At 39.4% G+C, this 24,788-nt stretch overlaps 1 protein-coding gene across 1 annotated transcript; it reads right to left on the bottom strand.

Annotated features, from left to right (window-relative positions):
- Positions 1 to 1,632: 1,632 nt before the first annotated feature.
- LOC127572923 (zinc finger protein 474-like) lies at positions 1,633 to 19,988 on the bottom strand. The gene is made up of 3 exons (XM_052020651.1): positions 19,632 to 19,988; positions 17,371 to 17,551; positions 1,633 to 4,258 (listed from the first exon to the last, which is right to left on the bottom strand). The coding sequence occupies exons 1-3, from the start codon at positions 19,986 to 19,988 to the stop codon at positions 4,116 to 4,118; spliced, it is 681 nt and encodes a 226-aa protein (XP_051876611.1). The 3' UTR covers positions 1,633 to 4,115.
- Positions 19,989 to 24,788: the final 4,800 nt, after the last annotated feature.

The following is a 24,788-nucleotide window of genomic DNA, read 5'->3' on the forward strand; positions in this document are numbered from 1 at the left end:
AACTAGCTGTCCCTGGATTCCATGGGACCTAACCTTCCAGACCAGCCTACCATGTGGGACCTTGTCGAAGGCCTTGCTAAAGTCCAAATAGACAACATCCACTGCCCTACCCTCATCTACCTTTTTGGTTACCTTTGTGGAGAGAAATGTTGCAGAGTGATGAACTTTCATTGTAACTAGCCACAGAGATCAAAGTGGGTTGCACGGGAAGATGCCATGAGATGCAATGTCTGCCTTTACACCTCGTCCCTCCTGCCATTCAGGAATCAAAACAGTCCTTCCAGGTGATGCTGTGATTCACTTGCACTACTTCCAATTAAATATTATACTTTTGTGCTCATGGTGTAATCTCCTCTACACTGAGGAAACCAAATTCAGATATGGTGAGCACTTTGAAGAACACCTTCATTCAGTCCACAAGGTCTACGCATTGCCTCTCACTTTAATTCTCCATTCTAATCTCTCTGTGTTTTGCTTCATATGCTGTTCCAGTGAAGGCATTTTACAGTCCTTGGAACCACGTGGAAATCAGTAACCAGTCTTGTTAACGTATGTCAGAACAGGCCAATTCTAATGACAGGTCATCAACCTGAAATATTAACTCTGTTTCTCTCTCCACAGATGCTGCCCGGCTTGCCAGGTATTTCCAAAATACTATTTTATTTCAGATTTCCACTATCTCTTGGTCTCCACACGAACACTGACATTTCCATTGTTATTTCCACCCCTCCACCTTCTCTACAACTTAAAACATACTTGCTTTCTAAGTTTTCCTCGTTCTGATGCAAGGTCAACAACCGGAAACGTTTCTCTCTCCACAGCTGTTGCCTGATTTGTTGAGCATTTCCAGCATTGCCTATTTTTATTTCTCCACTATCAATTTACTGCACGGCGGTGAAGGTTAGAATTTATTATCTTCCAACTGTTGTCTTGACGGAAAGTGCATGGTTATGGATATTTGATGGAAACAGACTGAGTTTGGTGCCTTTGAAGCAAGGCACCAAATCTTCTGCTTCTTAGACAGTCCCTTGGCATTGACAATGATTTGTACCCACTTTGGTTTCTGATATGACTGATGAAGTCTATTTGTGTACCACAGACTCTTCCAGAAATGGTGTATAAGATTCTTGATGGAGCTGGCAGGTGGGTAATTTGGGAGGTGGTGTGCCCTTTTGGTCATTAATATGGGGCATCTGTGTGTTCTCTTCCTGAATGCTACTTCTCCATTCTAGCTGGTCGTGGGGCAAGGATGCAAGTGGGAATATTGTATTTATTTCAAGGGAGGTCTTGAGCTACCTGGTAATTAATCTCTTCTTACGACTGAGGAACAAATAATCATTGAGTCGCTTTACACATGAACAATTGTTCTGGCTGCAAGTTATGTTGTAAATATTTTCAAAATAAACATGTTCACAAAACTAATACTTCTAGCTGGAAGAACATTTTTTTACATTGTAAAGAGGCACCATGGGGCAGCTGACATCTGGAATTACACTGCAGAATAAGTCTCTATTTTCATGTGAGGAAGAAGAATTGAAACGTTAATGTTGCCACTGAGGTTTGGAAATTATGTATATTTTACCTATTAAACTCATAAATATCATAAATCCAAAAATAATGACAATGTTCATCAATGATTCAACATGCAATTTATTACTAAAACTAAACATTAAAAAAAGAAATGTATACCATAACAGAAGATCAGAATAGTTCAGTAACAACATGTCAGCAATTAATTGCACAAATTGGTCAATCTACACCTTTAATTCTGAGCATTACGTTGATTATCTGTTAAAAAGGCTCATTATTTTGGCAGTAAAATTGATCACAATCTTTATATTAGCTTCAGGTGAAGTAACTATAAAATTAGTTTTATTTATCATCACTTAAATTTTCCATGAACTGTACTTTAAGCTATTCAAGCAAAAGTTTTAAAATGCTTGGTGAAGAACTCCTGAATTTCTTAGCAATGGGAATCAAAAAGTCAATTAAAAAGCAAAATTATATATTTCCTCATCATTTTAATTAGGTATGCAAGGAAAGAGCATTTGTGTAAAATTATTTTTTTGTTAGCTGCACAATGGGGTGGAACTTTGTGCTTGTACTTCTGACCTTGTGCAGGAATTACATAAGAAATCTTAAGTGGCATTAATACCCAGTTATGCCATTTCTCCAGATTCTGGCCATGTCAAATACAGAAATCAGCAGAACTATGGAAACTTTGATCATCCATATAGATTTAAAATAAATCATTTCTCACAAAATTGAAATAAAGTATAAAATATGTGTTAGGCATAAATATTGTCATATTTAAAAGTGATAAAAATCAAAATACATATAATTGTCAAATTTTATTTCTGCTAATTAGTAGCTTAAATTTAAGCTTCCAAACAATTTAGAAAAGATTGAGGTAATAGTAAAAATGATCATTGTGAACATCTCAAATCGTATTCATGAATATTGAAATAATGAAGCAGAATTTCCAAAAGGTTCACACCAATGTTAAAATGAGAAGTTGTGTGAGCTGCATTGGAACTCTATCTTCAAAACTCTGGTTAACATTTTTAAAGGTTAAAAGCCTTTCTTTAAAATGACATTTGTGCCTGTCTTGCCATCAATATGAATACAAGCAGGATCATACATAGGTTCTTATGTCATCTTCTAGTTTCTGTGGGGAGTTTATCAGTGATTTCTCAGCAAGTGCTCCCAATTAACGAGGCCTGCTTAATAGTTTGCATTTATAAAATCAAGTAAATTGTTCATAATGTCACAAAAGGTTCACAAATTGTACTTATTTTGTGGGGAGAAAAAGGAGCTGAGCACACATGTGAGAAGGATTAATGAAAGAGGCTTAAGCTTAGGTTTTGATGAGACTTTTGAAGGAAGCAATAAATGGTATGAAGGCTGTGGTATTTAGGAAGCATTTCAGATAAAAGGATTAAACCAGCTGATAGATTCATGGTTTAGGATGACTGAACGAAAGGAGGATGAAAAAGAGATCAGAATCAGAAAAGGCAGCTTATTGTTAAGGCAGAAATAGGGCAAGGGAAGGTCATGGATTAACATAGAAATGATGGCAGGTACTTTGAAGTGAATACATTTGGGAGAGATGAAGAGAATGAGGGTAAAATGAGAAGTTAGTATATGGGTAACAGAGTTTTCAACAAATATAACTCGTGAATGGCAAAATTTGGGAAGTCAGCAAAGCAAATGTTAAACTTATCCAGTCTGGAATTGGCAGATGCCTGCATTTATCATACAGAGCAGTGATCAAGTGTGGTTGGAATTAACAGAGGCAATCAGCATTGAGAAGGTAAGGCAATCTTGATGCCAGCTAGGATTCAGTACTGAATCTCATCTCAAAGGAGACATAGTCGGCATTTTGTTTACTTCAGTTTATATGAACTGCTAAGAGAGACAGGGTGTGTTAAAAATGTCTACAGTTGGAGTAGATGCCAAATATGAAAATAGTCTTATACATGTGTTGAATAGCTCACATAAAACTAATGAATTGGCTATCAGAACAGTGGTCAGCAGAGTGGCAACATGAAGATAGATTTGGGTGGCATCATTATACCAAGCTTACAAATCATGGAGCAAGGATAGTAACTGGTGTGGAGAAAATTGTTTGTTGGAATGGCTGGAGACTTGAGATACACACAAGGAGATTGTGAGAGGCTGGAAAGAGAATACTTTGCATTTTATTTCTTAAAATAAAAGGTCATGGATTTGGAAACCCCTGAACTAAAAGATCATGAATTTGGAAACTCATGAAATGAAAGTTCATGGATTTAGAAACTTCCATTTTGAGAGTCTCTGCTCTGATATTGTCCCTTCCCAATCCCTCCAATATTTGTTGGAATTGGGCAAAGTTATAGCATGTGTTCACTGGAACAGCTGTGGAATTTCAGATCCAATCTCTGAAGCAAAAATAACTGAGAAGTTGATTTAATTTTTAAAGTGTTATTAAAAATCACAACCACTGCACAGAAGCCAGAAACAATAAAATGAGTTTTTTTCATTTTTCTGCTTTGTGTCATTTTATCGGAGTAAATCAGTTATACCCAACAGTCAATTTTCATTCCTTGGTTGTTTGGATTTATTTGGCAGCTTGATTACTTTGGTTTACATGAACGCTGGTGGACAATCAATCTGTCTGGGAGGAAAGTACGCCCACAGATGTCACAAGGCACGAGTTGGTCTTGGGAACTTCTCCAAGCTGCCTCATTTAAAGCATCAACATCATAGGTACCTGTACCTGGGAAATTGAGGGAAAGGAATGAAACAAACATACCAGTGCTATGTGGAAAACAGATCTGCTGAATATTTTGAGTAGATGAGGAACCAGCTTAGATGGCAATCTTCGTTGGCATGGACCAGTTGGGCCGAAGGCCCTGTTTCCATGCTGTATGACTCTATGATCTGCTGAACATTTTAGCAAGAGAAATAAAACCTCTCTATTTCTTTTACTTCAAGATGTCTATTGTCAAACACAAGCAAAATGTGCATATAGATCCCATCCTACACACTGACTTTTCAGCATTTAATGAAGCATTTGCTTGGGGCAGTTCTACGAGAATGAAGTAGAAATTATGTAGTGGCACGAAATGTATCAATTTCTGTCACTACTTCCTCAGGAGTAGTGAAGAAGGTGGTGAAGAAGGCTTTTGGCACGCTGGCCTTCGTCAGTCAGGGCCTTGAGTATAGAAGTTGGGATGTTATGCTGCAGTTGTACAAAACGTTGGTGAGGCCACATTTGGAATATTGTGTTCAGTTTTGGTCATCCTGCTATCAAAAAGTTACCATTAAGCTGGAAAGAGTGCAAAGGCGATTTACAAGGATATTGCCTGGACTCGAGGGACTGAGTTATGGAGATAGGTTGAACAGGCTAGGACTTCATTCCTTGGAGAGTAGGATACTGAGGGGTAATCTTATAGAGGTGCATAAAATCATTAGGGCACAAATAGGGTGAATACACACAATCTTTTTCCCAGGGTTGGAGAATCAAGAACTAGAGGACAATAGGTTTAGGGTGAGAAGGGAGAAATTTAATGGGAACCTGAGACAACTTCAGAGGGGTGAAGAGGGTGGTCTGTATATAGAATGAGTGCCATAGGAGGTGGTTGAAGCAAGTACATTAACAACATTTTAAAGGCACTTTGACAAGTACATGGATAGGTAAGGTTTAGAGGGATATGGGCCAAATGTGGGCAAATGGGACTAGCTTAGATGGCAATCTTCATTGGCATGGACCAGTTGGGCTGAAGGGCCTGTTCCTACGCTGTATGACTCTATGAGTGATCATTCATGTTCAAAGGAAAACAAAATGTATGTCCAAGTTTGCTTTGTGCTGATAAGGCACTAGTAAGTTTAAAGAATCCTGCAGATATAAAGATATTACAAAGGATTTTGGAATTTTTTATATTGCTGTTCCCAACTATTTTATCATCTTTCTTTGTGTAACTTGGAAGGTGGTGTTATCTTATACATCTCACTTCAGATAAGATACAATTCATGTCCACTTGAGAACTTCCCAAGGTATAATTGTCACACTATTTGCGTGCATACATAGGGATGCATATATGAAAGGACATACAATTAGTCTAATTTCATGGTCTCCTAAATTATTTGCAGCCAATGAAGTATCTTTTGAAGTGTAGATTTTGTTGTAGAGGAATTACAGCAACGCAATAATAACCAGATAATCTGCTTTAGTGATTAGCTTCTATCCCACGCTGATAAGACTATTGAACGGTGATGAGATGGACTCTTGACCTCACAATCCTCACCTTGTTTGACCTTGCACCTATTGTCTACCTGCAATGCACTTCCCTGTAGCTGTGACACTTTATTCTGTATTCTGTTATTGTTTTTACCCTGTACTACCTCAATGCACTCTGTACTACCTCAATGCACTGTGTAATGAATTGATCTGTACGATCGGTATGCAAGACAAGTTTTTCACTGTACCTTGGTACAAGTGACAATAATAAACCAATACCAATACCAGAGTATGGCATCTCTTGCAGTGTGTCACTCCCTCAGTGCTGCACTCCTTTGTCAGCTTACATTCTTATCTTTGAACCACAATCTTCAATGTACGAATATGATACCATAATCACAAAACCAAAATTTTGTGGAACCAGCTGCCAGAGAAAGTAGTTGAGGCAGGTACAATAACAACATTTAAAAGACGTTTGGATATGTACATGGATAGGAAAGGTTTAGAGTGATATGGGCCAAACATGGGCAAATGGGACTAGCGTAGGGGGGCACCTTAGTCAGCATGGATGAGTTGGGGCAATGGGCCTGTTCCCATACTGTATTATTCTATGACTTCCATAACCAAAGACCCCACCCACCCAGGACATTCTCTCTTCTCTCCTCTTCCATCAGGTAGAAGATACAGGTGCCTGAGGGCACGTATCACCAGACTTAAGGACAGCTTCTACCCCATTGTGATAAGACTATCGAACGGTTCCTTTATACACTGAGATGGACCATGACCTCACGATCTACCTTGTTGTGACCCTGCACCTTATTGCACTGCACTTCCTCTGTAACTGTGACACTTTACTCTGTACTGTTACTGTTTTTACCTGTACTACATCAATGCACTTTGTACTAACTCAATGTAACTGCACTGTGTAATGAATTGACCTGTACGATCAGTTTGTAAGGCAAGCTTTTCACTGTACCTCGGCACAAGTGACAATAATAAACCAATACCAATACTTTATAAAATATCCTCTATAAATTGAAGTAGTGTGATAAGTAAGGTAGATCCTTAATGTTGCTAGGAGCAAACGTGTTTCCAAAGCTATCCATGGTCTAGGATATATCAGGACTTTATCAATTAATTTATGCAGGACTATGGAAACAGCCAACTAAATTCCATCCTTTCAGTCTTGCCAGCCTCCATGTTACTATAATAATAACTGCTGGAACTCTAGCAAAGTCTGACTTACTGAACGGAGGTTGAAAGTGTAGAATGTTACTCAAAACTAAAAATATTTCACCAATCAAAGGAGCAATTTTCCCCACCTTCCCTTGGCCGCTCACCTCAAATAGGGGAATGGGAATAGGGGTGGGGATGAGAGAAGGGAAATCAACTGGTATTGCAGCATCTGAAGGCTACCACTATCTTAAAAGATCATCAGCAGACCACCTAGATTGGAAATGGGATCATTATGCTACCAAATGACAGAAGTGGAACCCTCCGAGCCTGATTCATAAGCCAGATTGTCAAAAAAAAGATATTTTGTACCTAATTCCAAAATGCCCTCCTTACAAAGTGAGCCACCAAGGGCACATCTATATTCTTTCCAAAGTGTTGGAAGCCATAACTAACAGAGCCAGCATAAAATTTCCAGTACATAAAGGCAGGCAGGTACACTTAGTAGCTTGGGACCCCTATCATTTAACTGAAAAATATGGAAACACTCCTGACTCTTCAAACAACAAGGGTCCTGGGCAGATCTTCAGGCCTATGCTCTGTAATTGTTTTGCTGCCCGAACTCTGTCATTATCACTATTGTGGTCTACCAGCTGTTTACCATGGAGGGCTTTGTATTTTTAAATTCTTCTTAGTAAAGACATCCCATAGCATCAGTTGTAGATTGACCACTTTGTCTTCCCTATCCCCTGTTCTGGTGAGATTGTGGGAGTTTCCTTCTATAAGACATGAATTTTATGTGCTTGTAGTAGTCAGGGTACATCCACATACCTGTGCCAATATGCTAGATAGATAAAAAAACAAGAATTAGAAGTGAAATTGGAGCAAAAATTCTGGCTGCAGGGTTAGAGGATTAAGATGACATAATGTTCTTCCTCCTCATGCTATTGAACCACACAGGACTTGCCAGCAAATCATGTCATAAAGCATTGAAGTTGCTCCTTTCTTTGAAAATTAGAAGTGAGTTGTAGAAATCAATGCCCAATTCCACTGTTCTATATTTTGCACAGAAGGTGAACAAGACATGTCAGATCACTGGGTTTCTGGTATTGCCAAATTCATGTGCTCCCTGTTTACAAGGTACTGGTGCAGAGATATTAAGCAAGCATGCTAAACAGTAAGGCAGTGGGAAGCACACAGGATGATGCACAGACTGGCCAGCAGGAGCTGAGGTAGAAGGTGAAAAGACACATACTGTCCTCTGGGAAATATTAGCCTAGGCTAAATGAACATTGAAAGTCAGATCTCCAGGTCCTGGATGTTTACGATAAGGATCCTTGCAGAACATTACATAAATGTGCAGGCACTGGGGATGATATGTAAGGTGCTATAGATATCAAAGCAATTGGAAAGCCTACCAACTAAGATGCATGGATTTTCAGAAATACAGTGCAAACTGAAACATTCTATACTTGTAGGATGGCATATTGGGAAGCCCCAGTATTTCTCATATTTCCTTACAACAATGAAGAAGGCCATTTGGCCCACTGAATCAATGCTAGCTCTCAAAGCATTCCCTCACTTATTTATCTGTAACCTATTCTCTCTCAGATTCCCATTAATGTCCCTTTGATTCCCCTACCACTCACTAACACTAGGAGTAATCTACAGTGGTCAATAAACCTAACAACCAGCACAAATTGAAATGATAGAGGAAACTGGAGCATTCAGGGCAAACCCACATAACCATAGGGAATACATGCAAACTCCACACAGTGAGCACCAGTCTGAACCCGAGTTGCTGGAGCAGTGAAGCAGCAGCACTACCTGCTGCGCATGTGCTGCCTAATAAAAGCCATAAAGATGGAAGACCAAAAGTAAAGGTAAATATTTTGTATAAATCCAGTATTAAATATGTTCCACAGGAACTCCCTTTAAACCCTGACTGAAGTTGCCTTCAAATAAAATAAGTCTATCGTAGAGAATGCTGTAGAATACGAGCTATTTAAATCCCTGTGAATCCTCCCATATGGCCCAGTTTTAAAATTATCTTACTGTGATGTCTGATTCTTTCTTCTTGTTCCATGGGCCACTGTTGGAATGTTCTGATTGGCCTGACCTGCTGGATCTGGTCTTCATCAGCATCATACAGACCAGCTGTTGTGCATTATTCATGACAGCTAAAGTTCCAGGATTCTATTGAATCCCTCATGCATTCCACACTAGAACTAACTGATTCTTCCAACTGGGAAGAGGCTAAGTTGGAAGTGTATTGATGCACAAGGGAAGCAGGTTCCATTTGACCATATTTGTAAATAATTTAGTCTGTCTTGATTTTCAGTGACAGTGTATAATTATTTTCATGGAAATATATCAGAACCTCTGCAAGCAGCGATAAAAGTTAGATCAAAAGGCTAATACAATTTCTGTGCATTGTCAACAAGATTAATAGAAGTATAAAGATCAAAGCACTCTGTGTGACCATCAACTAATTTCATTTTAAATCGATGATGATGTGGAGTTTGTTTTGGATCCATGGATACAAATAACTTGGTGGCAGACTGAATTTGTCATGGTGGGGGATGAAATTAATGAGGAAGGGAAAGGTGTGTCAGCAAATGTCAATCTTGTTGCTAATTGCAAATTGTAATCCTGATGATTATTTGTTGAATCCATTATGTCACTACAAATATGTATACAAATGCAAATTGATTTGTGTAGAATGTGTTTATATATGGTTTTGATCAAAAGAAGTAATAAATCTCTTTTTGTTTACACAACCCCAAAGTTTCAACAATCATTTACTGGATTGAAAAAGCATCAATCACTAGTTTTTTTGTTCGTTGGTCGGTTGTGATTCAGACCTTCTCCCAACACTACAGCCTATTTTATATAACTGTGCCTCCCGCTGCTCATGATCTGAATTCTCAACATCTGTGATGTTGGTTCTCCATCAGCTGTGGTTTTGATCTTCTACTGGTTGCATTGGAATTCAGAACATCAAAGGTACTAACATCTGAAGCCAATTCCTTAGCTTTTGGAGTTATTGCCAGTAATGTTGCTAATAAGGGAAATAATTAGTGGCTGATGGCTTAGCACAGATGTGGCTCGAGCCTTGCACTGAGTGATATTTAATTTCCTATCATATTCATTTTAGAAGTAAAGAATAGACTAATCAGTCGGAAGACTGTTTTACATGCATTAAGCACCCGAATAGGCTTAATAATCAAGGTAAAAGCAGCTTTAGCTTCTGAAACAGCTGTCTTGAAATCAGAGACAATGTAATAGGAAAGTACATTTCACTGACTGCACCACCATCATTGTGGATGAAGTCTTGGTTAGTCAGCAAGTTAGACAATGAAGAAAATTTAACCAATAGTTAGAAAGATTATGCTGTTACAGAAATAGCTCTCAAATATGTCCTTTAATTGAAAAATAAAATGATTAAATTGCTATTTAAATGGCAGGGAAAGGTAAAGTTCATCACTTAAGGATGAGCACGTGAATGATGAAAAAATATTGTATGAAACAGCTAAAGGATCTTCACTAGTCCACAATGTAATAATGAAAAGGTGAAAGGCAAATAATATTTTCATTCTTCTAAAATTTGTTGTAAAATAGAACCATGCGAGAAGCTGTAGGACACTCAGGAGCAGACATATAGCAAAACAGGTGTAGGATGTAATATATCTGCCATTGAAATTTATTAAATAATCATTTATAAGTCCTCTTCAAATGAAGCGGCCCATACCTGCGTGTCCTAGACAATATTCAGGCATGGGATGATAAGTGGCAATATCTGTGTCATAAACATGTAAGACAACAACCTTCTCCAACAATCAACCTACCCTTGATATTCAATGCATTATCATTGCTGAGTCCCCCACCATAAGAACATAAGAAATAGGAGCAGGAGTAGGCTATCTGGCCCGTCGAGCCTACTCCACCATTTTGTAAGATCATGGCTAATCTGGCCATTGACTCAGCTCCATCTACCTGCCTTTTCCCCCATAACCCTTAATTCCCCTACTATGCAAAAATCTAACTGTGCCTTAATTATATTTAATGAGATAGCCTCTATGGCTTCCCTGGGCAGAGAATTCCATCGGAATTTCAGAGAAAAGCAGTTCCTCCTCATCTCCGTCCTAAGTCTACTCCCATGAATCTTAAGGTAAACATCAACAACCTAGTGCTCATAATTGATCAAAAACTCAACTGGGCTAGCTAGAAATGTAATGTATTTGCAAGAACAGCTCAAAGGAAGGGTATCAGCTGAGCAAAAGTCCAATGACAACAGTGATAGGAGAGTAGATAGTGAGGGAAATAAACAGGTGTTTGCTGGATGATGTGTTGCCCCTCCCCCTATGCTTGAGTTGAAGAACTCACAGAGTGGTTGCAGGGCATGCAAAGAGTCTGTCAAATAAGGCAGATGAACTAAGAATGTTGATTAGAGCATAGGAAAATGATATTGTTTCTTTCACAGAGATATGGTTGAAAGAAGGCAGGAGTCAGCATTCCAGGGTATAGAATCTTCAGGCATGAATCAGGTAGGGGAAGGGCAATAAAAGAGGAGGTGGCATTGCAATATTAATGAAGGAGTCCATTACTGCAGTAAAGAGAGAGGATGTCTTCACATGAGGCCATATGGGTAGAGCTTAGAAACAAAAAGGGAGTGATCACTTTGCTGTGGGTTTCTAAAGGCCTCCTAACAGTCAGCGGGAGAGAGAGGAGCAGATATATAAGCAAATCACAGAGTGTCAGAAAAACAGGATGATAATAGTAGGAGATTTCCACAGACCCAAAATTAACTGAGATCATCCTAATGTGGAAGGCTTAAAGGGGTGGAATTTTTTAAGTGCCTTCAGGAGAGCTTTTTGAGTGAGTGAGGAAGGGTAGCACTAGACCTAATCTTGAAGAATGTAGCCAGGCGAGTGGCTGAACTGTAGGTGGGAGAGTAGTTTGGAGATAGTGACCATAACAGTAAGTTTCAAGGTAGTTATGGAAAGGGATAAGTGTGGACCCAGCAAATAAGGTCTTGAATTAAGGAAGTCTGATTTCAATTTTTTAAGATGAAACTTGGCAAAGGTAAACTGAGAGCAGCTAATTGCAGGTAAGTCTATATCTGACAAGTAGGACTCGTTATAAAATTAAATAATAAGATTTCAGGACCATCATGTTCCCATAAGGATGAAGGGTAAGCACAAGTCCAAGGAGCCCTGAATGTCAGGGAATATTGATCTTGAATAAAAAAGGAAGCATATCCCAGATTTAGAGTAATGAAAATGGGGTTGGGGGAGAGGGCTTAACAGGTGTATAGAAATTGGAGGGGGGGGGGTACTTAAAAAAACAAATCAGGAGGCCAAAGAGGAGTACAGAGCATCACTGGTGGACAAGATTAAGAAAAAATCCTAAAGTAATATATCCTGAGAGTAACTTTGTAACCAAGGAAAAAGTAAAGTCTTTCAGGGGCTAGAGGGGTAACTGTGCATGGAGCCAGAGGACACAGGTGAGGTCTTAAATGACAATTTCTCCTCTGTATTCACTAGGGAGAAGGACGTTGTAATTGGAGAATTCAGGGAGGGGGACATTAAAAAGGAGGAAAATTTCAATGTCTTAGTGGGTTTATAAGTAGGTAAATCCTCAGTAACTAATGAGATGTATCCCAGGCTGCTATGAGAGGCAAGCCAAGGAAACTGCTGGGGCTTTGACATAGATTTTTAAATCTTTGCTGGCCACAGGAAATGTGGCATCCTCAATCAAGAAGGGCAGCAGGGATAAGCCTGGTTAGTACAGGCTTGTGAGAATAATGTCAGGGATAGGGAAGTTATTGGAAAAAAATTCTGAGGGACAGGATTACCTGTACTTGGATAGGCAGGGATTAACCAAAAATAGTCAGCATGGTTTTGTTAGGAGGAGGTCCTGTCAGAATATTTGCCTGAATTTTTCAAAGAGGTCACAAATTGTATTGATGAAAGTCTACATGGGCTTTAGTAAGGTCTTTGACAAGGTTCCAAGTGAAAGCCTGTCCAAAAGATTAGAGTAAATGGGACCCAGGGTAAGTTAGCAAATTGAATCCAAAATTAGCTTGGTGATAGGAGGCAGAGGGTGATGTTGGATGGTTGTTTTGTGATTAGAAGCCTGTGACCAGTAATGTATTCACAGTGATCAGTGCTGGAATCCTTGTTACCTATGTTAATGGTATGGACGTAAATCAGGATGCACAATTGGTAAGTTCACATATGATGCAAAATTGGTGATGTTATTGATGGTGAAGATGGTAGTCTTAAACTACAGGATGGTATTGATGAGTTAGTAAGATGGACAGAGCAATGGCAGGTGGAACTTAATCCTGAGAAATGTGAGGTGATGTGTTTCCGGAGGGTGAATAAGGCTAGGGAGTAGACAATAAATGATAGGACCCTTGTTAGTATTTGACCTTGGTGTACAAATTCAAGAGTCCTTGGAGATGGCAGCAAAGGTAGATACAGTGGTTTAGAAGGCATATGGTATAAATGCTTTCACTAGGCAGCATAGAATGTAAGATTAGGGAGGTTATGGTACAACTTGGTAAACTATTAGTTGGGTCATAACGGGACTACTGTGTGCAGTTCTGGTCACCACACAATAGGAAGGATGTGACTGCACTGGAGAGGGTGCAGAGGAGATTCACCAGTCAGGAATGGAGCATTTCAGTTGTGAGGACAGACTGAACAGGGTGGATTTATTTTCCTTGGAACGGAAGCAGCTGAGGGTGGAGGGAGGCAAGGTATACAAAATTATGAGGGGCATAGTGAGAAACTTTTCCCCCATTACAGAGGTTGGTTGGAATCTGGAGGGTGTAGTGGAGGCTGAGATTCTCCCAACATTTAAAAAGTATCTAGACAAGCATGTGAATTGTGAAGGCATAGAAGACTACAGCCCAAGTGCTAGAAAATCAGATTAATATAGATGGCTACTCAGTGGTCAGCACCGACAAGGTGGGCCAAAAGGCCTGCTTCTGTGCTGTATGAGTCCATGGGCTTTATGAGTGTGCACCATTTATAAAGTGCACTGTAACTACTATACCAGGCTATTCCAACAGCACCTCCCAAATCTATGACCTCTATCACCAATAAGGACAAGTGCAGAGAGTACATGGGAACACCACCATATACAGATTCTCCTCCAAGTTGCACACCATCCTGACTTGGAAAAATATTGCCGGTTCATCATCCGACCCAGCAGCATTGTGGGAGCGTCTTCGCCCCAGCAGTTCACCACCATCTTCTCAAGGACAGGAATGGGCAATAAATGCTGCCTTTGCCAATGACACACAGATCCCAAAAAAGAATAAAAACATTTAATAAGCTTGCTCTAACTCTGCTTATTGCAGCCAAAAGACAATAGAGGAATTTATAAAGGGACTGGTGATCGCCGTTAACGTCAGTGACTTCTGAACCTATGGAAAAGTACACATTTAGCTTGAATGAGCTATAGTATTCATAGAAGTTATCATCCTAACATTAGTAGATCTACTTTCAGGTCATTAGTTCCTCAAGAAATTCCTCAAGTAACCACAGCTTTCAAGTATGCCTGCAGCATCAACATCCTCATCTTCTCATTGTATTGGTGCTTCTCAGCTTATTACTAGTACCCAGATGGTAATTTGGTGCCATTTCTTTCCCCAAGACTTCACCTACAAGTGTTTCTTCCCTTACAAATGTAAACGTTGAAATGTATTAAAAGTAAAATACAGACACCTAAGATATGTTGTCCTTCTGTACATGCTGTAACTCCATGTTGCTCATATCCTGCTGTGTATCCTGCATCCTGCTGTGTAACAGGTATGTGGTTGGGGCGGTGAGATCAGGCATTTCATGCAGCCAAATGGCAGGTGTAATACCCACCTGAAAACTTAGAAAGATTAAAAATAGATTTGTGGTTTGTAATTGGTTTTGTTGGCAATTAACCAGTAGTTGTTGCTTGTACTGGTTTTAGTGGAAGCAGGATCTAGGATGAGTGGTGAGATTTGTACAACTGGGGAATATTGTCAACAGTGCATTTAATTCAAGAATATCTTATATAAATGTGGCGCCATTGTTTAAAAAGGGGTAGCAAATACAAGCCAGGAGACTACAGGCTGGTGAGTCCAATATTGGTGGTGGGTAAATTGCTGGAGGTGATTCTGAGGAACAGGATCTTCCAACATTTGGAGAGACAGTATCTGATTCCGGACAGTTAACACAGCTTTGTGTGTGGGAAGTAATATCCGACAAATCCAGGTGGTAACTAATAGGATAGATGAGGGTAGGGTAGTAGATGTTGTCTATATGGGCTCTAGCAAGGCCTTTGACAAGGTCCCTCATGTCAGGCTAGTCTGTAAGGTTAGATCGCATGGGATCCAGGGGAAATAGCGGATTGGAATCATAATTAGCTCAGTGGTAGGAAGTAGAGGGTGATGGTTAAGGGTTACTTGGACTGGAGGCCTGTGTCTAGTGGTGTGCCGCAGGGGTTGGTGCTGGGACTTGTTGTTTGTAATTTATATAACCGATTTGGATATGAATGTACAAGGCATGGTTAGTAATTTTGCAGATAATACTAAAATAGGTGGTGTTGTACATAGTGTAGAAGGTTGTGAAAAATTACAGGGGGATCTTGATCAGCTGGGTATGTGGGCTGAGGATTGGCAAATGGCTTTCAATCCAGATAAATGTGAGGTATTGCATTTTGGGAGATCAAACCAGGGCAGGACTTACACAGTGAATGGTAGGGCCCTGGGGAGTGTTATGGAACAGAGGGACCTTGGAGTGCAAGTGCATAGTTCGCTGAAAGTGGCATATAGATAGGGTGGTGAATAAGGCGCTTGGCAGACTGGCCTTCGTCAATCAGGGCATTGAGTATAGGAGTTGAGAAATTATAATGCAGCTATTATAAGACATTGGTGAGGCCACACTTGAACTATTGTGTACAGTTTTGATCACCCTGTTACAGGAATGATGTTATTAAACTAGAAGAGTGCAGAAAAGATATACCAGGATGTTGCTTGGACTTGAGGGCCTGAGTTACAAAGAAAGGTTGTGTAGACCAGGACTTTATTCCCTACAATGTAGGAGATTGAAGGGTGACCTGAAAGAGGTATTTGAGATCATGAGAGGCATAGACAGGGTGAATGCACTGTCTTTTTCCAAGGCAGGGCGTGCTAAAAACAAGAGGACATATTTTTAAGATCAGAGGCGAGAGATTTAAAAGGGACATCAGGAGCAGCTTCTTCACACAAAGGGTGGTGCATATTTGGAATGAGCTGCCAGAAATAGTGGTTGAGGCTGGCACATTAGCAACATTTAAAAGCCATCTAAATAAGTACATGGATAGGAGAGGTTTAGAGGGCTATCGCCAAATGTGGGTATATGGGGATTAGCTCGACATGGATGAGTTGGACCGAAGGGCCTGTTTCCGTGCTGTATGACTCTAAGACTCTATCTGTATAAATAGTGGACAGAGAAATTCTGCTTCTGAAGTTGAAATAAACAATTGAAAACAGCTCCTCTTGAAAATCTTTCAGGAAAAATGCTCTAAAACTGTCTACAATTGGTGGGCTGAGGGAAAAAAGTACAGCCAAAACTTTCTGAAGATGTATTTAATGAATTAATTTGATTATTTAATGTCCTAATTTCCCTACAACTGTTAAGAAATTTTACACATTATTACACAATTTACATTATTTACACAATTTTGCACATGGTCGCCTCATTATAGGAAGGATGTGGAAGCTTTAGAGAGGGTGCAGAGGAGATTTACCAGGATGCTGCCTGGATTGGAGAGCATATCTTATGAGGATAGGTTGAGTGAGCTAGGGCTTTTCTCTTTGGAGAGAAGGAGGATGAGAGGTGACATGATAGAGGTGTACATGATAAGAGGCATAAATCGAGTGGACAGTCAGAGACTTTTTCCCAGGGCAAAAATGGCTCACACGAGGGGGTATAATTTTAAGGTGACTGGAGGAATGTATGGGGGGGATATCAGAGGCAAGTATTTTACACAGAGAATGGTGGGTGCATGGAACGCACTGCCGGCAGAGGTGGTGGAGGCAGATACATTAGGGACATTTAAGAGACTCTTAGATAACCACATGAGTGATAGACAAATGGAGGGCTATGTGAGAGGGAAGGGTTAGATAGATCTTAGAGCAGGACAAAATGTTGGAACAATATTGTGGGCCGAAGGCCTGTACTGAGCTGTAATGTTCTAAATATACAGCCAATCTGCTGGAAATTTTAACTTGAGCTACAACAATATAAATCTGCCTGGAATGGAAAATTTGATACAGGAAGTTTAACCTAAGGACATGTATGTCAGAAATACCTTTTTATAATGCAGAGTGACTGCTTGAAACAAACCGTTCAGAATCAAACTTAAAATGCTGACACTTTGCCATAATTTTTTTATAATTATGTTACAACAGAAACATTAAAGAACTACATCTAATTTGCACCTACCCTTGATAGGCCTGACTTCAGGTTTTTTGGGCTCAGGCCTCCTGAGATGCTTTGGAAGCTGGTCATTTTCAATGTGCCATTTTTTTAAACACTGGGGCTCATGGATACTTATAGATGTAGTTCCATATTCTCGGCCACAAATGTAGCAGATCACTGTTCGTGGACGTCTAGCTGCTGGTGGCTAGAGACAATTGTTAAATGTCAGTCTTTTAATACTAAACTAAAATGTACTGCATAATTCAAAAGCCACAAGGAATTTAGAACATGCATCTGGAACTGAGCTAAATTGGGTAGCAATGGTAAGAGTACACCAGCATATTTGCTTGCCTTACACTTCCCAATCTAAACAAAGCCTTCAGATAGCAAAACCAAGCCAAGGTGTGAATGTGCTCATGTCATTGGATGGCTTAGTTAATAGGTTCAAATGCATATTCAGACATATCTCCATATTGTTGTAGGAACAGATTACATGAAATGTGTTCCTTTACCAAAGCTGACATGAATATTAAGGTAGTCGAGAAGGACAAGGCTGATTGTTTTTTTGTAGTTTCCAGGCTTTTAGCCACAGAAGAAAACAACGTGAAGAGGGATAGGATGCTTCGAAAATCAGAATGCTAAATAGTGGATCTCTTGTAGGAGGAAGAGCCACAGGTTAAGGACAATATCCACAGAGAACTCCACAAAGACCCCTTGCTGATCATGCACTATTTCTTGTAGTTACTAATAACAATTTTTGTATGTTGGTCTATTTGCTAGCCATTGCAGGTATGCCAGCAATGTCACAGGTTCCAATGGGGTCTTAAGCACTTCAGGGAAACCAGTAGATTTAGTGTACTGGATTTCCAAGAAGACATTCAATATTGTGCCATGCAATAACTATACAACGTAAGAGTGCACAGAATTGCAGGTAATATATTGGCATCAATAGGAGGGGTGGCTAACTAGCAGAAAACTGCGAGCCAGGATAAATGGGATATTTTAAGATTGGCATAATTAAGTCAAATTATTGATGTCATGGTTGAGGAGTAATTCCATACACTGAATTAATGAGTAAGTTCTTAGCAGGCATGCAGAAACATGCATGATCTTTATTATCATCTTATTTTTAAAATATATATTAATAGGTCCCGTGTGAAATTCCTTGCGTTTCTTTGCTGGTCCTCTTTTTGTAAGCAGCTCTCTGTGTGAAATAGCTCTTTGTAATCTTTCATACTTCTTGCTAGTAGAAAATCTATTCTTAAAACTGGGACTAACTATTTTTGGGGAATTTTCCTCTCACTTCCTCTTGTTTCTGCTTTTTTGGACATATGTATATGTTTTTCACTTCCCTGCTTGTTTGGGGGATTACAGTACCTCTGTTATGTAGGAAAAGGTCAAACAAAGGTAAAAAAGACAGTGAACTTGCATTAAAGATGCTAGTGGCCTTATTCAGTTTTGAATAGATGCCAACTGCAGGTCCTCCCCAGGTAATGACAAAGTTCTGTTCCTGCAAAGTGATCATAACCCACCAGTTTGCAACCAAGAAATGCGGCCAGGAACCAAGTTCCCAGCCAGCAGAAGATGCCTGCTTCTGGCAAATCCATCTCCCCAGTCTCCCAGGCATTCATGCGCATGTACGGGCTGTACACAAGTCGGGCATTCATAACCTGGAGAGGACCTGTAGTGGGTTGGAGTTGGTAGCTAAGGAAATGACTTTATGAGAAGGACCAAAGACAACAGCTTTGGACATCTCAGTATTCGGTTAAAAGTACATTTGATAGTTAAAGTTTACTAACACACAATACTTTAAAGCCAAAACCCATCCATATCTACTTTCAATTCTGTTAAAAGTAGAAGAGAGGAATGGACTTTATCATTCTGCTAGGATTAGCATCAGCTAGTAATTATTTAGCAATGACTTACCAATAAGTTGATTCCAATCTCTCAGATTCTCTCATTGTATTTTGAAGATCTACCTTCCATAAACTTCAGTTCATACATAACTGATAACCTGTGCCATACTGTCCAGCTGCCCATTATTCAACAGTCTTGCAAAGTTAAATGACACTGACCATTAGCATGTTGCATTTAAACTCCTTATCTTCAAATCCACTGAAGTCTTTGCCCACCTTACATTTACAATCTTCAGCAGCGTTATGATACTTTTAATAGAATAATATCCCCTGAATCAGGCTTTCAGTGTACTGCTCACTCATTCTGCTATTTCTGTGGTTTTACAGTACATTTGAAATACTTGTTAGAAAAGGTATTGAAACACTTACAGATTTGTAACTTGTACTTGACTGAGGTGTTTTGAATGATGCACCTCCTCCATCATTTGATTTACAGCTTCTCTGGTGTACAGAGAGTCGATCAGGTTGGAATGTTCGACCACAGTTTTCACAGGGAATAAGCTGGGCATTTGGGCTTTTGAAAGCTGCTGCATTTGAAGCATTAACATCAAGTGAACCATCTGTTTTGATTGTCTCTGGTTTTTTGGGTTCTGGTCTTTGTTGGTGCTTTGGTAATTTCTCATTCTCAATCCGCCATTTCTCCAGGCACTGAGGCTCATGAATGACAATTGAATGCAATCCAAATTGCCTACCACATATATAGCAAACTCTCTGAAGTTTTGACATAGCTTTTGTTTTCAATCCTTTAATCTTGATATTGAACTACTGTTGTGGAAAGTGTTTTCAGTTTTAAATTTCTTGAGTGATAGTTGACAGTTTGCTATGGATATCCAATAGTTATGATGATGATTATATGATTTGAGTTTTTACATGATAGAAGTTAGTGCTGTAAACAAGTATGGAGATAAGTTTAATGAGTTAATTATGGTGCCACATGAAGATGTCCTACAGCTTATCTTTTCAACTGTTTACCTCTTTTTCAAGTTGTGATTAAGAACTAGGCATCAGTTAAGAGTCTTTTTTCACAATTTACACATGCTGAAAGCTGATTGTCTGTACTTAGACTAATTTGTCGAGTCATGTTTTATTTCACAGTTTGTAGTGGTTATAAAAGGTGGAAGAACCTGAGGCTTCATAGAGAGTGTCTGAGAAAGAGATACAGTGTTCAATTAAAAGGTTGCGTTATTGGGAAACAATATATTTTATTATCATCACATGCAAGAATCTACTATTTACAGAACAATCTTTAATTACTTTTGAGAAAGCCATGCAAAATACAGTTTAAGCTGCTAAAAATATAAAAAATTAATGAACATTTTTATTATCAAATGGAAACAGTTCAAATCAGCAAAAACATATCACAGCATGTTTTGTATATTATATATATTTTATACATTAACATTGTTTGATTTTGTTTATTACTGATTTGAGGAAATATTAGGGCTGGAATTACTATGAGGTTATTAACCTATTTCTTTTCATGTTATCTTCAAGCAGGAGCCTTCCCAAGGACTACTGTCACACATTCACCCCACTTGGAATTACCTTATCCAATTATCAATCTTCTAACAGAATGATGGAATATTAACAGAACAAGAAGCCATTCAACCTTTTAATTTTGATCCAGGTCTCTATCAGAGCACTGTACCCATCCCACTCATCTACCTTTCCCCCAGATCATGCAATTTTGCTTCTTTGAAATACTGATCCAATGCCCTTTTGAAAGTTGTGACTGAATTTTTCTCCACCATCCTGTTACACAATGCATTCTAGATGCTAACGGCTCACTGATTTTCCTTATTTACCTACTTCAATCACCTTAACTCTATGTGCTCTGGTTCACAATTCTTCAACTAATTGAAACAGTTTCAGTCCACCCTGCCTAGATTTCTCTTTATTTTGAACATCTCTATTATATCTTCTCTCCATCTTCCCCATGGAGCAATCCAATGTATCCACTCATTCCCTATAATATTAACTGCTTATTCCTCCAGTATATTATGATTGTAACTCTTTCCTAACTGTTCACATCCTTCCCAAAGTGTAATTATCAGAACTGGATTCAATATTCCAGTTGTGGGCTAACCAGTGGTTCATAGCAGCACAACACAACTTTATATGTGCAGACAAATTAGAAAAACACACAGAATAATAATCATGGCAGATTAATTTATCATAAAGGGAATGCAAAGGAGATAAGGGAATTGACTTCTTACAGTGTATAAAGGACCAATTTCTAACGTAAGATGTAAAGGATCTAAAAAGGGAGGATTTGCTTTTGGATCTCATAATGGGGAATGAAATAGAATAGGCAAGTAAAAGTAAGGGAATATCTAAATAAGAGGGATTTTAGATGATAATAGAGAAGGACATAAGTATGACATAATTAATAGATTGGAGAAAAGATGATTTTGAGCAGCTGAAAATAGAATTAAAGAGAACTACAAGAAAATAGGCAACAATATTGGCAATCAACAATGAGAAACATTTAAAATGGTGTTCAACTGCATACAGGAAAGTCATATTCCACTAAAAGGAAAGGAGAAGCTAAACACTCATGTGACTCTTTGGAAGAATAATGTATCAGGGAACAATTGAGGACAAGGAAAGAGGTGCTCAATACATACACAGGTGCTAGAGGATTGCATGATAAGAGTGAACACTGAGGATGAGGAAGGAAGTCCAAAACAATTAAGAAGGCACAGAGGAACTATCAAACTAAATTAATAAAGTAGTAAACTATTTCACAGATATATCATCACAAGAGGAAGGTTGATATAGGAATAAGGTCTTAAAGGATGGAGTGGATAATAACACAAGCTATGAGACAAAGCTGAAATAGTAAATCATCACTTTGCTTCAGTATTTTCCACGGACATAACATTCAGCCGAATGCTGTTTCGATATCCAATATAATACTTGCTTTTACACTTTATGCCTGTGAGCTTAATTTTTCACTTTCTGATTTTGCTCTGCTGCCTTCAAAGATTTCTTCACTTATACACTCAGATCTCTCTGTACACTCACCAATTTTAGAAATATACAGTTTTTACCTTCTTCCTAACAATATGTATCACCTTAGACCTTTCAGTATTAAATTTCATTGGCCATATGTCCAACCATCCAATCAAGTTGTCTATGTCTGTCCACGTACATCACTATCTCCCTCACTATTTATTATACAGATTTTAAGCCTTCTGCACATTCTGAAATTGTTTTATGTACATGCAAATCCAAGCCACATAAGATAAAAACCAGCAAGCCCAATATTAACCATGGGGAACCCCACTTCTGCCCACCTTTTTCCACCCCAAAACAAGAATTCATCATGACTTTCTGTTCACTCTCAAGAATTAAAAGATTTGGAATTAAGCTGATTGGCAAAAACAAACAGAAAGTGACTTGAGGAAAGTGATAAGTATCTGAAAAGGGAAAAATCCAGGGCTATGGCAGAGGGTGAGGATGTGGGGACGAGTTGGATTGCTTTTGCACAGAGCTGACAGGAATTGAATGGGCCAAATGGCTCCCTCCTATTGCAGCTATTCTGTAACTCAGTAATTCTGTAACTCTGTGAATGAGGCTTATGGCTAAAACTTGAGTGAGTTTGGGTCATGGGGTTGCTATGTACTCAGGATTTGTCGGTAGGACGAGAAACAGCAAATGCCAACCCTGCTGTCACTAGAGGCACCTAATATTCCACTGTGTGCATGAATTACTGACCTTGTTCCATGCACAGTTCACTGACCTTACACCACCGTCAGCTTCCAGCCATTGCCTCCCTGTATCCCATGACAAACTGTGGGTCCAGCATTGAGCCTGCCACTGGATCCCATCAGCATGGTTCACCAGGCACAGGGAGGCAGTGTTCCACTGCAACCACGGCAACCATTGTGGCTACCAGGTCAACATTCAAAGAACTTTGCCGTTCCCTAGCAACACAAGCAACACACAGAGCATGGTTATCCACAGTGAGTGCAAGTTGCAGTGAATGCAAGACTTCTCCAAGCAGTTGGCAAACATACTTTGCTATGGTTACCTTGACCTAAGGGAAGGTCCTTGTTTACCAACAGATTTGTTCTTAACTGTGTTTGTTTTGTCAAAAATGCATTTAAATATTTCATAATTCAATAAATGAATGTGGTCCATAGCTTGGCATGTGTGTAGGTTCACAATGCTACAGATTGTAGTGCTAATTGTTTGATTTAAACTGATGGAGAGTGCATTTGCAAATGGCAAAAATCAGATAATAAATAAACAGTAGCATGAAACGAGTATAATGCATTCTCAGCTGTGAGTTCAGCGCAGGAAGGTTTGATGAGTTTGTTGAAATTAAAATACAAATATGACCATGTACTGGTGAACCTGTTGCTCTCAGTTTAAATAATGTAAGAGTGGAAATAACACAAAACTGAACATCGTTATCTGTAAGTAAACATCCCTTTGATTTAGTTACACAGGGGTTACATTTTGGGCATGTTTGGCTGTTTCAAAATATCAGACGTGGCTGCCTTGGTGAATCGAAGCTGTATAGAAGCTTGATGCCAAAGAGATCAGTTTAAGGAAATTCATGAGGCTGACACAGGAGACTGCAGATGTTGGAATCTGGAGCACAAATAAACTGCACGTGATGCTGACGATGCTGACATCATGATGCTGACGTGTGTTATGATATTGAAATGCAAGGCAGGGACAGGAAGGACAACGCCTCCGCTTCACCAAAAAGGACTTTACCTTTTGGATGAGATGGAGGGGAGGGATCGGAGAATCACCACAAAGAAAGAAGCCACTTGTGCTGCTTGAGAAAGATCTGGCCAACCTTCCAGTTCATAAATCGTAACAAAGAAAGCACATGCTGCGCACATAAAGTGCCAAAAAGAAGACAGGAAGTGGCCAGTGAACCCACTTCCAGGAGCGAGCCTCCCGGCATCACATAGCACTGCAGGAAGAAGCTCAGGTTCCGCCTGAGCCGACTGCCAGCACCTCTTCAGGGGATACATTCATGCTCGGGTGTCTCTGGAGAGGGAGCATACAGGCCACTGGCTCTCTGGACTCCTGGGACTGGTGGGCACCGCCGGGGCTGTAGTGCATCCTGGACAAGGATGGCAATGTTTTAATGTGACGTACACTTCATAAACACTGAACTGAGAATGTTAATAAACCCCTTTTTAAAAGAAAAGCAAGAAACTCCATTAAATAACGTGACCTATTTACCAGTCAATCAAGTTCACAAATGCAGCTTTGAAGCAAACACAACCCACAGCAGCAGCATTCACACACACACACACACACACACACACACACTTATATTCACACACACTCTTACACTCACACACACACAGACACACACATACAGAGACACACTCATACACACAATCACACATACAGACACACACACGCACATATTTACACACAGACAAACACACACCTACAAGCATGAGTAGGTGCGTACACACACATGTACATACATGTGCATACAAACACACCCATGCACAGAAACACATACATGGCCACATGCATGCACACAGA

This window comes from Pristis pectinata, chromosome 7 (genome assembly GCF_009764475.1).
Source record: "Pristis pectinata isolate sPriPec2 chromosome 7, sPriPec2.1.pri, whole genome shotgun sequence".
NCBI classification, from domain to species: domain Eukaryota; kingdom Metazoa; phylum Chordata; class Chondrichthyes; order Rhinopristiformes; family Pristidae; genus Pristis; species Pristis pectinata.

Bases quoted from the DNA above. Each gene is read 5' to 3' on its own strand.
- LOC127572923 (XM_052020651.1), bottom strand. From the start codon at position 19,988: ATGTCAAAACTTCAGAGAGTTTGCTATATATGTGGTAGGCAATTTGGA. The intron at 17,552-19,631 runs GTAAGTGTTTCA...AATTGTCTCTAG, and splicing joins CAAGTACAAGTTACAAATCT to CCACCAGCAGCTAGACGTCC. The intron at 4,259-17,370 runs GTAGGTGCAAAT...TCAATTTCCCAG, and splicing joins TGAAGTCAGGCCTATCAAGG to GTACAGGTACCTATGATGTT.